This window comes from Furipterus horrens, unplaced genomic scaffold (genome assembly GCF_987537825.1).
Source record: "Furipterus horrens unplaced genomic scaffold, mFurHor1.1.pri manual_scaffold_1, whole genome shotgun sequence".
Taxonomy (NCBI): Eukaryota; Metazoa; Chordata; class Mammalia; order Chiroptera; family Furipteridae; genus Furipterus; species Furipterus horrens.
Window position 1 is genome coordinate 156300036 of NW_028327171.1, and position 14868 is coordinate 156314903.

Below are 14868 nucleotides of genomic sequence, written 5' to 3' on the forward strand. Positions count from 1 at the left end.
GCCAGATCTCAGGCATAATTCTCATCCTAAAGCACTATCATTAGTATAAAGAAAGGACAAAACAGTCGGTGACTCCCCTCCCCCTGCCCCCCACCCCCAATCCCAACACTACCTACACTAAATCTAGAACATCAAGTTAGGTTTTTTTTTTTTTTTTCCTGAAAAAAGGCAAAAAAAAAAAAAAAAGACTTTACATTGCATCATACAGCAGATATCCTAAATCAGTCAAACTATCAGAGGAAAACTGTTGGCATACAGCCTTACAAACAATTTACCCTATTAAAGTTCCCCAGTCAGAAAATGTGTTTCACACAAAACATTTTTCCCTTCTTGCATTTCACTACCTTACACATTATGTGAAAAATCATTAAAAACACCTACTACATATTTAAAAAAGCCAAAATGTCAGCAACTTTTATTGACTACCTCTTAAAAGCCCTATGCTGCTGTTTTACAAGGCATAATAGACCAGCTCATTTGGTCAAAGCATTCTACATCATTAGTTTGAACTAACTTTTACTGAAACAGCTACAGCATCAAAAGAGTTAAGGCAAATTGGAATCCATAGAAAAGGATAAGACACTTCACACTACGTTGAAAGAAAACAGAAAGCGAAGAGAGACACTGACGGCAACACTGAATTACAGCAACACTCGCACTGCAAGCACAGAACGCCATGGTGAAGTCGGACTAGTTGACGTCAGAAAGCCCATTTCATACAGCTGAAAAAAACACAAACTAAACACAAAATGAATAAAACCACAAAAATCCGGTCATGCACTTGGATAAGTCTTCATGGTCTTTGTGCATACCCAGAAAATTGAAGTTTTCTTTTTTTCTCTTTTTTTCTTTTTCCTTTTTTTTTCTTTTTTCTTTTGCATTGTAACATTCGATAAAAATCTTTTGTTTTTGTTCTTGTTTGTTTTTTTGTTTTTTGTTTTTTTTTTTTTACTAAAATAAACCTGTTCAGGGGAACAGCTACTAGATGAATTTAAGGGTTTTATGCACCTTATAGAACTTATAGCAAAAATAGTTTTAGTTGATTTCGTTATAAATAACGTTTTCAAGAACATGTGCAAAACTGTCAATAATTTCCTAAAGCACAATTGATCAGAAAATCCATGATTGTTCAGCCTTCACACCCTTCTTCATGTAAGAACACCCTTCTGTATACCTGAAAGAGAAAAATGAAAGACAAATGCTTTTTGTACATTTGGTATAATACACCACAGAGCTCTGTAATCTCTTGTTTTAAAGATAAAGGTGTTTATAAAAGGCTGTGCTCATCACTGGTGGTAGACCAATAAATTCAAACTGTGGAACTGAGGATCACTTTATACACTTTGAGTTTAACTTTGAAATCTGGGACTTGCAACCAACTTTTGCCAGAGCAACGAGAAACCCAAGTTCTATACAGCTATTTCACTACAATCTGCATGGTAAAGTAAGACGTTTTCAGATCTATGGTCCAAGTGAGAGCTGGGAATGCATCCTCTGACATTAAATTCATAGTCAAGATATTTGCTAATCTTGCAATGCTAGATTATACAAACTCTTATATTGTATTTCCTTGAGTTTGTGAATACTCAGATAAGATAAATGTAAAATACAGGTACTGTAGGACAACTCTGGCACCTGATATTTTCTAATATGTTACAGATTTTTGGGAATTGGCAGGAGGAAGAGAGTAAACATACATTTGATTTCAACATAAGCCCCCTTTGGAAAGAATAATCTGCAAATTTGCAAAATTGCTAATTTTAACATTTCGATAACATTGGCTTCTTTGGCCAAAATTATACCAGTGGGGACAAAATCTGAGTTATTCTGAATTCAATTTTGAGAAAAGAACCATAGATTTTTCTTGACGTGAGCCCTACAGTTACGGTGGTGACCTTTCCCCTCATACCTCACAGTTACTTATTGGGTTGAAAGGTATACGGAGAATGGTCATTAGACGTCTCTACAGCCACTTGCTGCTGAGCACTCGCCTCCTACAACAAAGCAGAACAGATGAGACATGTGAGCAATGAAATCCAAATGCTGTTATCCAGGTCTGACTGAGTCCAACATCTTTAAAACAAGCACTCTTTACAAGTAATGTTTTTAAAAACTTATTTCCTTAAGGTCATGTAGAGCTTTTGAGATTATTTCTCTAAGAAGTTCAAATATCTGACAGACCCAAAGAACCTCCCACCCAACACTTAGGAGTCATCTCTTCAAACTAAACTACAATTTATCAAACAAATTTCTTATCCCTTGGGGCAAGATGTAAGTTGGAATTCGCTATTTTCAGATTACAGGATCTGTATTACAGTATGCACATGCAGTATCTCACTAAATATACCCAGTGGGGTCTAGAGCTGTGTCTCATACTCACATTAACAGGTCTACAATGAAAGACATGAATATACATGTTAAGTGGAGTGAAGATTTCTGTCCTGTATCAGTTCAGGTTGGGTTTTGCTACAGGTCAAAATTTTGGTAAAATAGTTATAAAAAGAATTTTTATTTTTATGTTTTTGTGTGTGTTTTAGAATTACAGATAAGAGATTTTTGGGTTCTGGTTACTGTGATTGTCAGTAATTGCACAAAGTTAAATGATTCAGAAGCAAACCAAGGACTGACGCTCCCCACCGAATATCCAGCCACAGTCCTACGACTGCTTTTGGAATTGGAAACTGGGATAAGCTTAGAGGTTGGGATTGCTTGGGTTGATGAATTTCCTTGGAGATTTAAGGGCACTTTGCTGGAAAATGCTATATTATCCAAGCTTTATTCAAATCTTAGTTCAAATGTCAGACTTCTTTCATATCAATATTATATCAGCATCTTCCATAACAAGAGTTGAGTTATTTAGCTATATTGACAGCCTCTATAAAAACAGGTATAGTTTGTTTCTCATCCTTGTTAAAGTTTTGAAACATCAGTTTTTTCCAAGTATCTTAATTGAAACTGATTGCTTTTTGTAATTATTATTACTGATATAATTTTTGGTACTTGGATTACAGACTTCAGCTTTATCTTAATTTCCCTGTAAGCACCATTTTATGGGAGACAAGATAGAGCCTTGAAGGAGTAATGAAATGTGTTACCAGCTTGGAAAACATTTCTGGGGGTCCTGGGGGTGTGGCCTTGGTGTCACTACACTACTTTGTATGCAGAAAATTGTATTTGTTAAAAATAACTGTAGGCATACGCGTATATTCCCTTTAAACTCAAATCTTGAGGCAAATGTTTGACTTTGAGTTGATTTTTCTTTGAGTTCCACCTAATTTACGCACTTCTGAAACTATTCATTTTCAGAATGGCAGCTAGACAGCCTGTACCAACCTCCACAGGAACCGCCGCCGTCTGCACATGTGTGTACTGTGGCAAGTAGCCCCCTTGCATAGCTGATGTTGCAGGCATGTACTGAAAAGAAAAATATGGTCAGGATGGGCCAGGACAAGCCATGCAAAATTCTCAACACTTGGTGAATTTTGAGATGGGATGACAAGTACTTGGAAGTCTCAAAGAAGAAATTTAAATGGACTAAAAATTTAATTAGTCTACATCAATGTATCATATGAAAGGCAAAATCAATGCTTTGTATTTTTTGAATTTGTCAAAGTAAAAATCACACCTTTCTTTGGATTTCCTAACAACGAAGCACATGGGTGAGAAGTTCATTAAGGTTTCTCATGCTCAATAATTTAACATCATTAATGTGCTATTTTAGAAGATCTCTCCTCAAAGGGCCTCATTATTTTTCAGCAGCCCCCTGAGCTAGGATGCAGAATTATTTCTGTAAGTGGAGGAGACCCAAGAGGTAAATGACTTACTAGAGCTTTAACAGGTCACTGCAAAATAGAAAACGGGCCCGTGCTTTCCTGATGCTGACAGGCCTCCTTTTCCAAAGGCAGGAGAACTTTCTAGTCAATCTCACCAGGTGTGTGTGGCCCTGGTTTAGCGTTTCAAGAAGCTGCTGCTACTTTTGAATGTAAGTGGGGAAAACACACCGTCCTTTGTCCTTTTAAGCCGCCATAGATATGGTCTGAATTAAAAGCCTTTGGTTGTCATACCCAAATGCTGCTCATATCACCCTCGAACTTAATCTGGTATGGTATCAGCTCAACCTCAATACCCAGGTAAGTCCCCTGGACTCTGGGGAAATAATTCAGTACAAAGATCATGATTCAATGCCCCTAAATTCCATAAAAGAAATACGTGAGCAGAAATCCCCTGCCTTTACCACCATGTATCACTTTTATCATTTGGTTCATGAGACCAGGCCAGCCAGTGTGAATGAATGACACCAGTTATTAAGGCTGAACATAGTTATGTATGGGTGCTATCTATATTTAGGTAGAGAAGATACACCCAGAGGACGGACTTCTAGTTCATCAGTTAATCAAGAAATATCTAAGTATTAACTATGAGGAAGGCAACCTGGGAGGGTATTAGGGGGTCAGACATAATCACTGACATCATAGAGGCTGTGACTGAAAGGGAAGACACAGGCTGCATGCATTTAGTCCTGTTTGCTGAGACAGATGATATTAATTTGCCACCTACTGTTCCAGTGCTGCCTAGTGACAGATGACTCATCTGCTGGGCCAGAGGGTTGATCATAGATGCGGGCTGTAGTGACATGGTGTGCTCCATCGAAGGAGTCAGTACGGCACCCTGGGAAGTCGGAGACAACAGCAATGGAAGACACAACGTGAGAGGGAGGGGTTGAGATTCTGTTATCACCTTTTGCAAATGAAATGCCTCTTTGTTGAGGAACGTGAGGCAAAAATAACCTCTCCTCAAACTTGCAAATGGTATCATAAATAATTTTCTTAAAATCTCTAGACTGTTCTTCCTGAGACTATTGAAAGAGTGCTCACTTCACAGAAATCCCTGCATTCAACACCTCTCCCTTTGCCTTCACTTAACTGTGAAGCAAGCTAGTCCAGCAGGAGGCGCTGTAACAGGAAATGCAAACTATTTTGGTGGGCTAGGGTTACAAAAGGCTTGCTTTCTAAAATAAATGACAGTTGCTGGTATATGAGGTCACAGAATAATATACTATATACTGAATATTATAAATACAGCCTGTGAGGGTCAAGATCACATTCCTCATTCATTCATTATTTCCCAGCACTTGCAACTACAATTTGGGGTCAGAGGAGGGAAACTGCTTCAGATACAATGAATAAACCAATTTCAGATTCTTTGATTTAATTTTTGAAATTCTGATCACTAAAAGTAAAATATCGTTTCAAAAAAACAGAGGAGAGGTGAAAAGAATCACCCGCCTCCCACCCTCTCTTGTAATCCCTCACCGTGAGCACCACAGGGCACTGCTGCCTAGATTCCAGCCCTGGCACATTTCTACAGAGCTGTAACGAGGGCTCGTAAACACTTTCATATCCTGGGTTTCTGCTTTTAACTTGACAATCTATTATGAATATTTACCTAACCTACCGCATAACTGTCATTACCATCATTTTTAATGATTACATAATGGCAGGCACACTGATTGCATAAACCAAAACTTAATTCTATTTTTACATTTTCTCTTAATTTATCCTATATGATATTTTTTATGGATTATACCATTCCTTTCACTTTTCCAATCACCCAATTACCTGAAAATACAATCATTCTAACGCTACAAAATTAATGTTAAGTTTTTGGTATCAATGTACTAGACGTATCCCTTAAATATACTGTTATTGATATTAGATACACAACTGAGGGCAGAGACTGATGTGCAGGCACTTTAATTCTGTCTGTAGGCAGTCTAGATCTGGGTGAGAAAGGAAATGAATTCTTAGTCAGGAACCTTCTGCACACTACTGTCTCCTTGAAGATGTTAAACTGAGACACGTGCAGCTTTGTCTCTAAAAGTCGCCAAGAAAATACAGACGTGTGTCAGAAAAAGTTTGTTGCTAATATATCTCATAAGAAAACTTTTTCTTTTTAAAGGTTTAATGTGCATCATCAAAAAGTGTGTGGTAACATGGAAATGACGCAGAAACCCAAGAATATGAGCTTCCTGCTCCTTTTTCTCATTCATCTCTAGGAACTACTTCAGGAAACCTCCTAGTGAAAAATGAGTTCATTTCTAGCATATCACAAGAGGGACTCAGATTGCCATGAGCGTCCATGTAAGTATGGGTGTAAATGTACATACATGAACAGGTATGTGTGTTTGTAGATGTATGTGTGCATATAGAAATATATGTTTATATAGACACACAACAGAGTTCTTCTCCCGTGTTATCAACTAAAGATGCTTTATTTACTTCCTCAAAGTCATCTCAGAACCATCTGTTCAGAACTTGTCTCTGGACTGCTGTTTCATACACATGATCTCAGTGGCCTCTTTAGGTGTCCTGAGAAACTCCTGTCTCTTCTTAAAGTCAAGAACAGTGTGCTTTTCTTTAGCAACTGATCTGCTCTTATCTTATTAAGTACTGTGAGCTGTACTGCTTATCAAGATTCCCATTTTGTAGTAGTTACTAGAAAGCTTAGGGCCAAAGATGTGGTCTTTACATGGCAAGCACGTAAGGTCACTGTGTTAGGCATTCTTAGCTTTTGTGTGTGTGTTTTTGTTCTCCACCTCTATTTTATCAACTGTTTAAACCCATGTTTTAATTCAACAAACTGAATTTTATGTATTTTTGAAAAAGATTTAATATGCTAGTAAGGTAAAGTGTAACTCACTCAATTAAAAAAAATATAATGTATACATAAATGTAACAAATGCTCATGTCATTAAGGAATCACACTTATTTACCAAAGAAGGTGTTACTGCTTTGTATTCATAGTTTCTATGGAGACGCTAAGTAACTCCGATAGAAACCTCTAGATCAATTTTGCCTCTGGCCAGGTAGCTCAGTTGGTTAGAGCATGGTGCCTATATGTCAAGGTTGTGGGTTTGATCCCTAGTCAGGGCACATACAAGAATCAACCAATGAATGCATAAATAAGTGGAGCAACAAATCGATGTTTCTCTCTCTCCCTTACTCTCTAAAATCACCAACAACAAAAATCTGCAGACCAATTTTGAGCACTTCACTTTTGCATTAAACAGAATGTAGAAAACGAGAACTTCCATCACAAGTACTATTAAAATTTTATAACTTAAAAACCTTACAATTTAAAAAGTTTAAAAACTCAATTTAACAATCTCCTACAGAATTAGTATGAGGACGAAAATGGTGTCCGGTCTCCTATGTGATATATTTTAAGTTCTGACAGATTGCAAACTTAACTTATTGTCAACTATCAATTTGTTTGAAGACAAAAGTTAAGAGTTTTATAATGAGTTTGTACACTCTTATATTACATTCTTAAAATTTCCCAAATCCCATACCATCATTGGCAAATGGTTTTAACCAGAGTGGTTTTAACATACACATAGTAGACTTGCAAAGCACAGAGCCATTAAGATGAACACTTACAGGGTGCTGTAGGATATATGGTTGAGGTTGCATCCAAGAAGGACTTTGCACCTGGAAAAGGGAGGATTTTGAGAGAAATATTGATTTCCATTGGAATACTATTTCTCTATAACTTTTTTAATCATGTTAAAATCTAGAGAAGGAAATAGGAAACAATGCTCTCAATGATTAAAACAATTATTAAGGCAGAGTTCTTGGCAAACTGATCACTCTGAATTGGATGAAATGATTATTTAAAACCAAGTTCCACTTGCCCATTCAATAAGTATTTACTGAGTTATCAGGCACCAAAGAGAAAAAGGTAAATAAAGCATGGGCCCCACCGTCAATAAATCTACTATCTAAGCAAGAAAGATAAACAAGTAAAAAACTCAAAATTAATAGTGAAAAGTGCTATCATCAAAGTATGAAGTCGGTGCCTCAGGAATACTGATGAAGGAGAATTAATTCCAGCACATCTTTTAGAAATTAATCCATAAAGTATGTGGTTATTTAAAAAGAATAATTAAATCAAATCCCTCTTTGATACCCAGGACATTCATGAGGTTTTAGAAATCTTGTTTGGTGGTCAATAATTTCTAGCTAGTGTGGAAATTAAAAATCTGAAATTCAGATTTAGAAAGCTGCACTTCACTAACTAGGTCTTGCCATCTACACTAAATAGGGCACCCACAGAGTAGACCCTCTGGATTGAGAAATAAGATGCTGAGAGTCAGATTCTGTGGCAGGAAAGAAGCAGCCTGACATTCAAGAGAAAACAAAAACAAAAAACTCCATGTCTTGATTCCCAAAGCTTTCCTGAGACTATGCAATTTTTAGAGTAAGTTTCAGTCTCTAATTCTTAACAACAAAACCCTCCTGTGTCTTATCCCCTACTATTAACTTCAAAGGGTCTATAGAGAGGATGAGAGAGTCATGGGGGAAGAATGTATTATGATTTACCTTGATAGCAGAGCCCCGATACTTGTTTTCTCTGGTTTCCTTTGCCACCTAAGGCAGACCAAAGTTAAGTGCTTCTGCCTTGTTAACATTTCAGTTATCTGGACTGCGGCCTTTCCCCGTTGGGGTGTTGGTGGTTTCTTGCAGATGCCAATTTCTCAAATCCAATTATATACGCATTCGGTGGTTTAGTGGAGAAAGGCCCACTCCAACACAAGTCCAAGGCCTTCACTGGATAAGTCACGGGGAGGTGAGCAGCTCCCTGTAGACCCCAATTTGGGCCAGATGCTTTTTTTTTTTAATGCTTCAGTGATTTTAATAATCTAATACAGCATTATGGGGTTATGGAGCCATGACATCTAACCCAATTTTCTTTCTTAAGCAGCAAATCAGCTGCTGTCAACGACAATTCCTCATTTCCCCCCCTAACTAAAAAATGGGAATAATAATTTAGGTTCTATGATTTATTTTTTTCTTTTTTTAACCACAGGTTCTTTACCCTTGTTTGGGTCATGGAGCCTGCTGAAAACCAGACAGACCTCTTCTTCCCAACTAAATGCACACACACAAGCAACATTTTGCAAACAATTAAAGGGAATCACAGAAAGACCCCATAATGCCCATCTGCTGACCGTCCTGGGTCCCTGAGCTTATTGGATTAAGAATCAGTCTTTGAGGTTATGGCACTGTTAGGCAAATGAAAAAAATTCCACATGTATCTTAGGGAAACACAGAATGCCTAGAAGAAAATTAGGCCTTTGAAATGAAATGCTGTTTCCAGTTAGGTATATCAAATCTATTCCCAAAACTAGCCTAAGTTTTAAATTCTATGACACAGTTTTGTGGCCAAAACATTCATTGCTTTCGCAGAAACGAGGTGGCAAGGAGATGCATTAATAGCTGTAATCTATTAATAGCAGCATACATTCACATTAATATGCACAATCTTCCATTTGCCTGAGAATAAGCTTGCTTATACCTATTTTTAGTGATATTGATAAATGGCAGAGGGTTCCAAGTTCAGATGGTTAAGAAAGAAAACTACCTTTCAATTTCAGATATAGAAATTGTTAATTAGGGCAAATGCACTATAGCAGATCAGTTTTACATAAGCAAAGAAAACATAGAAATCTTAAGTCCAGAATGATTAAAGAGGCATTAATGAGTAAATATTATGTCCAGCAGATTGAAATACCAGCATAAGTAATGTAACAGCTCAGAGAGATAAAAGAAAAAAAAAGAGACAACTCAGGGAAAGGAGGAGAAAAGAACCTAAAAGCTGAGGGAGGCTGTGAATACGACTGTAAAAAAATTTCAGTTTCAGTGCATTTAATCACTACTCTTTGATACTCAAGGCTACTTTTATGTTTTCAAACAGAACCATCTTCATGACATTGCTTATGTTGACCAATCCATTATTTAAAAAAATAGTATAATGAATATATTACCATCCAGCTAATCCTGTACATTAACAATGATGATAATAATCATAGCTACAATTTACTGAGTACTAATGATATGCCAGGATAATGTGCCAAACTCTACACATATTGTTGTTTAGTACTTATAACAAGCCTATGAGATAGAAACTATAATTATCCCCATTTTAAAGATGATGAAACTGAGTCTTGCAGAAATAAACACAATTAGAGACTGCAATCCCCTAACCCCAGAAATCAGGGCTATATCTAATTCAATTGTTTTAAAAATAAGACTATGTACACAAAAGTTAGTTTAGTCACATAGGATCTCAACATTCAACTAAAGAGAACTTTATTCCTACACGTGTATAATAGAACTAGGTTATAATGGTCCTGCCTGGGCCAAGGCTGAAACCCCGCCAGAGGCGTTCTGCTAAAGGAAGAGAAATGCATGTACACTACTGGGTACGTGAAGAACAAGGACCTAACCCTGAAGTAAAACCAAATCAATATTATAACAAGGTACAATGAGATCTTGGTTCTAAGTTGGAATATACTTTAAGATAAAGCTTCCTTACAAAAACAACCTAAACTGGGACTTTTTTTTTTTTTGGCCTAATTCTCACTGTGTGCTCACTTAATGTTACCTAATAAAGACATATCTTTATTTATTAGCATGTTTACTTGCTCTTTTGTTAGTTCCTGCCGAGGAAGAAACAAAGGCAAGTGTGCACACCTATTCTGTATTTCGCCTGACGGCAATTCTCTTTAAGGTTCCATTTCTGGGACATGTGGTGTCTAACAGCAGAGGTCACTGTGGAGGAAGTGGTGGGGTTCATTCCAATTCTGAAATGCTGTGATTACAAGGACTAACAACTGACACCCATTTCCCCCAGGTTTACATCCTCTTATACATAAAAAGTAAATCGCTCTGTCAAATAGAAAGCAGCTTATTCTAAATCAGGTATTCCAGCTGCATAGCATTTGACTTAAATTTCAAAATTTTAAGACACACAAAAACGTAGCACTGATTCATGGTCAGCAAGTAGTCCCATGCCTGATGAATCCTGACGGTACAAACCTGGTAGGCAGATACAGGAGACGCAAGATAGGGTGTAATAGAAGTTTGAGTGATCATTCGGTTTGTGGCAATACTGTATGGTGAAGGGTAAAATCTAGAACAAACACAAAAGCCTTCATTAAGTAATCCTTTAAGTAGAATATTTCACGGAACAAGTGTCTGATATTTTCCACCTTCACATTTTCCCTCAAGCTGTTATGTATTTATCTTAATGACATACCCGTTTTGTATAGCAGCTGTGGTTGGGTCATAAGTAAGTGTCATTCCAGCCTATGGGAATGAAAAAGAAAGAAACATCTGCAAAGGCACTAATACAAAATTCCATTAGAGTCATGGCAATATAAAACAGGGATAGCTTAGCAGCATTTCATAACATTATGAGTTTCTGTTAAACAAACACCGTCATAAACTTGGTATGAGAATTAAGCTCTAGATTGGCACTGTCCCATATAGTAACCATCAACCACATGCAGTTATTTAAAATTAAATTAGAAATTGAGTCTCCCCAGCATACAAGCTACATTTGAAGTGTTCTAAGAGCCACATGTGGCTACTGGTTATCATTATGCAGATTCTAGAACATATCTACTGGATGTTACTTACCCAGACTTTCTTGAACCAGTACGTTACTTTCATAACCACAAACAAATCATTGAAAATAAACATGGAGAAATGGAAGTCCAACATTTTTATTAAGAAATTGAGCTTTTTTTCTTTTAAATAAAGTAACATTATTCAGAAGAATTGGGCGAAAAAACCCCTCAAAGACAAATATACTGTTAATTTTAATACGTGATGATGTTTAGAATAATTTCTGAATAATTATAAGTGTTAAAGCTCCCTAAAACACCCATAACCTTTGAAGTGCTCGGTTACTTTATGTGTCATTAACTAGTGAATAGTCGTTTCCAACATCTGTCCACCTGGCGAATCATCGCTCTCTCAGCACCACATCCGCTGGGAAGAGCTTTAAATTGACATTATCTGCATTAAGTTATAATGCTTTAGTAAGTAGCCACGTAGGCTTTTACAATTATATGCCCACAGTGAAGTTTAAGAAAGAACTTACAAGTCTCACCTCTCCTTCTCTATGCCACGGTCTTCCATTGGGGATGTATTTGTTTGGGTTCTGTCTCTTCTTCTGTCCTCCATCCGCAAACTTACACAATAAAGGTTCTGTAGGAGCTGAATACACAGGGAGAAATAATGAGACCAAAATTATATGTGTATACAAATGGCAAAATGTAACTTAATTTCTTTTTTAATATAAGAAGCGGTGTGAGTGCTATAGGGGAACTGATAGCACTTCAAGGCAAGAGTTCACTCAGACGCTTCTAAGATTATCCATTGGTGAAAAAATATTAATTTTTATTTTTAAACCAGAGTACAATGAAAACATTTAAAGAGCTATTCTAAGGAAGCGCAGGGATCTTTGGACTCACTTCTGCCACTTAAGTGCAGATGTACTTTTTTTTCATTCTGGGTCCTCTGTAATTCCGCCTCTATAAATCTTCAAAGGTACATATAGTTATGTCATCCTCTCCTCCCCCAACCTTAAAAATGCTCCCATAACTTCCCATAGAACTTCTTAGACAGGCGTTCGCTTCCCCAGAAGAAAACAACTTCCCCTTTACACCTCTCACATGCAGTTTTACTCAGAGCATTTGTAACAACCAGCGAGCGTGCTGATTTGCTTGCTCCACAGGGCAGTGACATCTGTTTTGTTCATCACTGTATCCTCAGTGCCTAAGGGTCTAGGCGCTTAGTACATCTCAGCTCAATCGATGAATGAATCAAATAGGTCCCCTTTGTTTACAATTTTTGGGATACAGCATGGAAGATAGCCGTTGTAGAAAAGCTGAAAACAAGTGAACACCCTATTTAAAGGTTTTTCTGTGCCTTTAATTATCCCACTCAGTGCTGCTTTACTATTGTATGTGTCTGCATCGTAAGATGATCCAAAAAACAGCTCAAAGAAACACAGGAAAGCAAAAAGATGCAGACACTCTCACAGGGATACATACACATCAGCTATTTAAAAGAAGGAGAGAGAGATGACGGTGGAGCAGGCCACCCGTGACTTTCCTTTGCCTTTCTATAATGGAAATAGCAGTGTATTCCTGGAAATGGTGCGTGTTTCTGTATGATTCTAGTTAATGCAATAAAGGCAATCACACCTTCCTGTCTGGTTCTCATTCTGTCCTTTGTCTACTACAGGACTGTGATTACTACTTTCAAGTTCTATTTCAAAGTTAGATAACCATGAAGAGGAAAATATTACTTGTGGAAAATTTACTCCTTTCTACTTTGCCTTTTATTATCCTAATTCATCTCTTATTTTATATCACTATTACCCACCCACTAATGACAGGGTGGAAGCAACAGTGCCTCTCAACCCCGCTCTGCCAAAATACAAAACACAACAAAAAATCCAACTGTAATTCCTCCTCAGCACGCTCTCTAGGCCGTGGTTTGGCTCTCGCTTCTCCCTGGGGTGGGACTTGCTCCAGAGGGGCCGAGGGGATGTGATTCTGAATGACCACAGCACTGTGGGAACCAGGAGGTGAGAATACAAGGCCTCAGCCCTACCTTTCACAAAGGGATCCTTTGTTTTCCTTCGGACTCCAACCACATTCCATAACCCCCGCCCCAGGCTTACCTGAATAAGGACCTTCCATTTAAGGCAAACCGGGTGTGACAGAAGATGGACTGGGGCCAAATCCTAAACAGTGGATGAGCTACTCTGTCTTTTCAAAAATAAAAAAGGGATTGGCTTTTTGAAATTCCTACCCTTACCAACAATCACAGAAGGTGAAGTAAACAGATGCAATGAAGCAAGAGAGCTTTCTAATCACTGAGAACACTTTTAATTCCACAACTGGGCCATTTAGGGACAGATGGAAAATAGGGCCAAGAGAATGCAGACCTCAAAGTAAAGGAGGGGATAAAAAAAGCGGACCCTGGGGATAGGAAGGAGAGTATCTATCCGCAGTGACCTTGAATGTCTCACCCTGACTTCTAAGAATAAATCCAGAACTCAGACAAAAGGAAGCAAGATCTCTCTCTTCACAGACTGAGAAACGTCCTTATGGCATTAAATGTTTTCTCCAATGTCATCTGAGGCTTTAGGATCTTGCCTTCCTATCACCTCATAGGGCAAGAGATAAATTCTGTGGTGCTGGCACTCTGTGAGACTTCATTTTAAGGAAATGCTTTTATTGAGAGGCATTATAAAGACTAGCTCCTGGACTTAAATTTAACATACAATTAAAAAAAAAAAAGTTTACCTGCAGGTAGGTATGAATGAAAGCAGTTGGTAGCAATCCCGGAAGAGCGCCGAAATGCCACATTTGTTGAAAGGCCAGGTGTCCCTATCTATGGTAGGGTGCTTCCAACACATTTCCATTTCCCTAGATTACTGTTTGTCAAAGAAGAACAATCTCAGGCAACAATAAATCTGCTAAAAACAAATAGGAGTGCTCTAGTATTCCATGTGAAGCAATATCACATCAAATCTTAACAGCTTTCCTCTATTAAAATTCCCTTTGGCCTATTTAGCAGTTGAAAAAAATTCTGGAGTGCCTACAAAGTGTAAGGTACTGTTATGATATAGGGATAAAATGGTGGATAAAAGAGGCTTGTAGTCTAATAGGGATGAGGGTACCCAATCTTATGGAAATCCACTTAATCAGTTATGGGACAGAGCACTGCTTTAAGAGATGTTTAATACAAATGCTGCCCAGAAGCAAAATATTTCTGATACAGGAACAGCTCTATTTCTTTTACAGCTACCATTTTACAATGCATTTGGATGACATTGTAAGAAAGAGTTTAACCCTATAAGTTCTTGATATCTTATTCATTACAGTGGTTGTACCATGTGCTCCAAGAAAGCAACTATGTGAAAATTTCTTTAAGACACATGCTACCGTTAAGCTGAACAAGGGTTAGATGATTTGTTAAAGAGTTTTGAATCAAAAAACAAATA

At 37.6% G+C, this 14868-nt stretch overlaps 1 protein-coding gene across 5 annotated transcripts in view; it reads right to left on the reverse strand.

Annotated features, from left to right (window-relative positions):
- Positions 1 to 387: 387 nt before the first annotated feature.
- RBMS1 (RNA binding motif single stranded interacting protein 1) overlaps positions 388 to 14868 on the reverse strand; it is a 208493-nt gene continuing 194012 nt past the window's right edge. For 2 of the 5 annotated variants that reach the window (XM_090280242.1, XM_090280248.1), the window contains exons 7-15: positions 11950 to 12065; positions 11101 to 11150; positions 10881 to 10974; positions 8382 to 8429; positions 7440 to 7490; positions 4558 to 4668; positions 3334 to 3414; positions 1910 to 1994; positions 388 to 1174 (exon numbers count right to left, since the gene is read on the reverse strand). In XM_090280242.1, the coding sequence (XP_090136368.1) occupies positions 1917 to 1994; positions 3334 to 3414; positions 4558 to 4668; positions 7440 to 7490; positions 8382 to 8429; positions 10881 to 10974; positions 11101 to 11150; positions 11950 to 12065 (629 nt within the window). In that variant the 3' untranslated portion in view covers positions 388 to 1174; positions 1910 to 1916. The remainder of the gene's footprint in view (positions 1175 to 1909; positions 1995 to 3333; positions 3415 to 4557; positions 4669 to 7439; positions 7491 to 8381; positions 8430 to 10880; positions 10975 to 11100; positions 11151 to 11949; positions 12066 to 14868) is intronic. The other 3 variants (XM_090280252.1, XM_090280254.1, XM_090280257.1) reach the window with 3 other exon arrangements.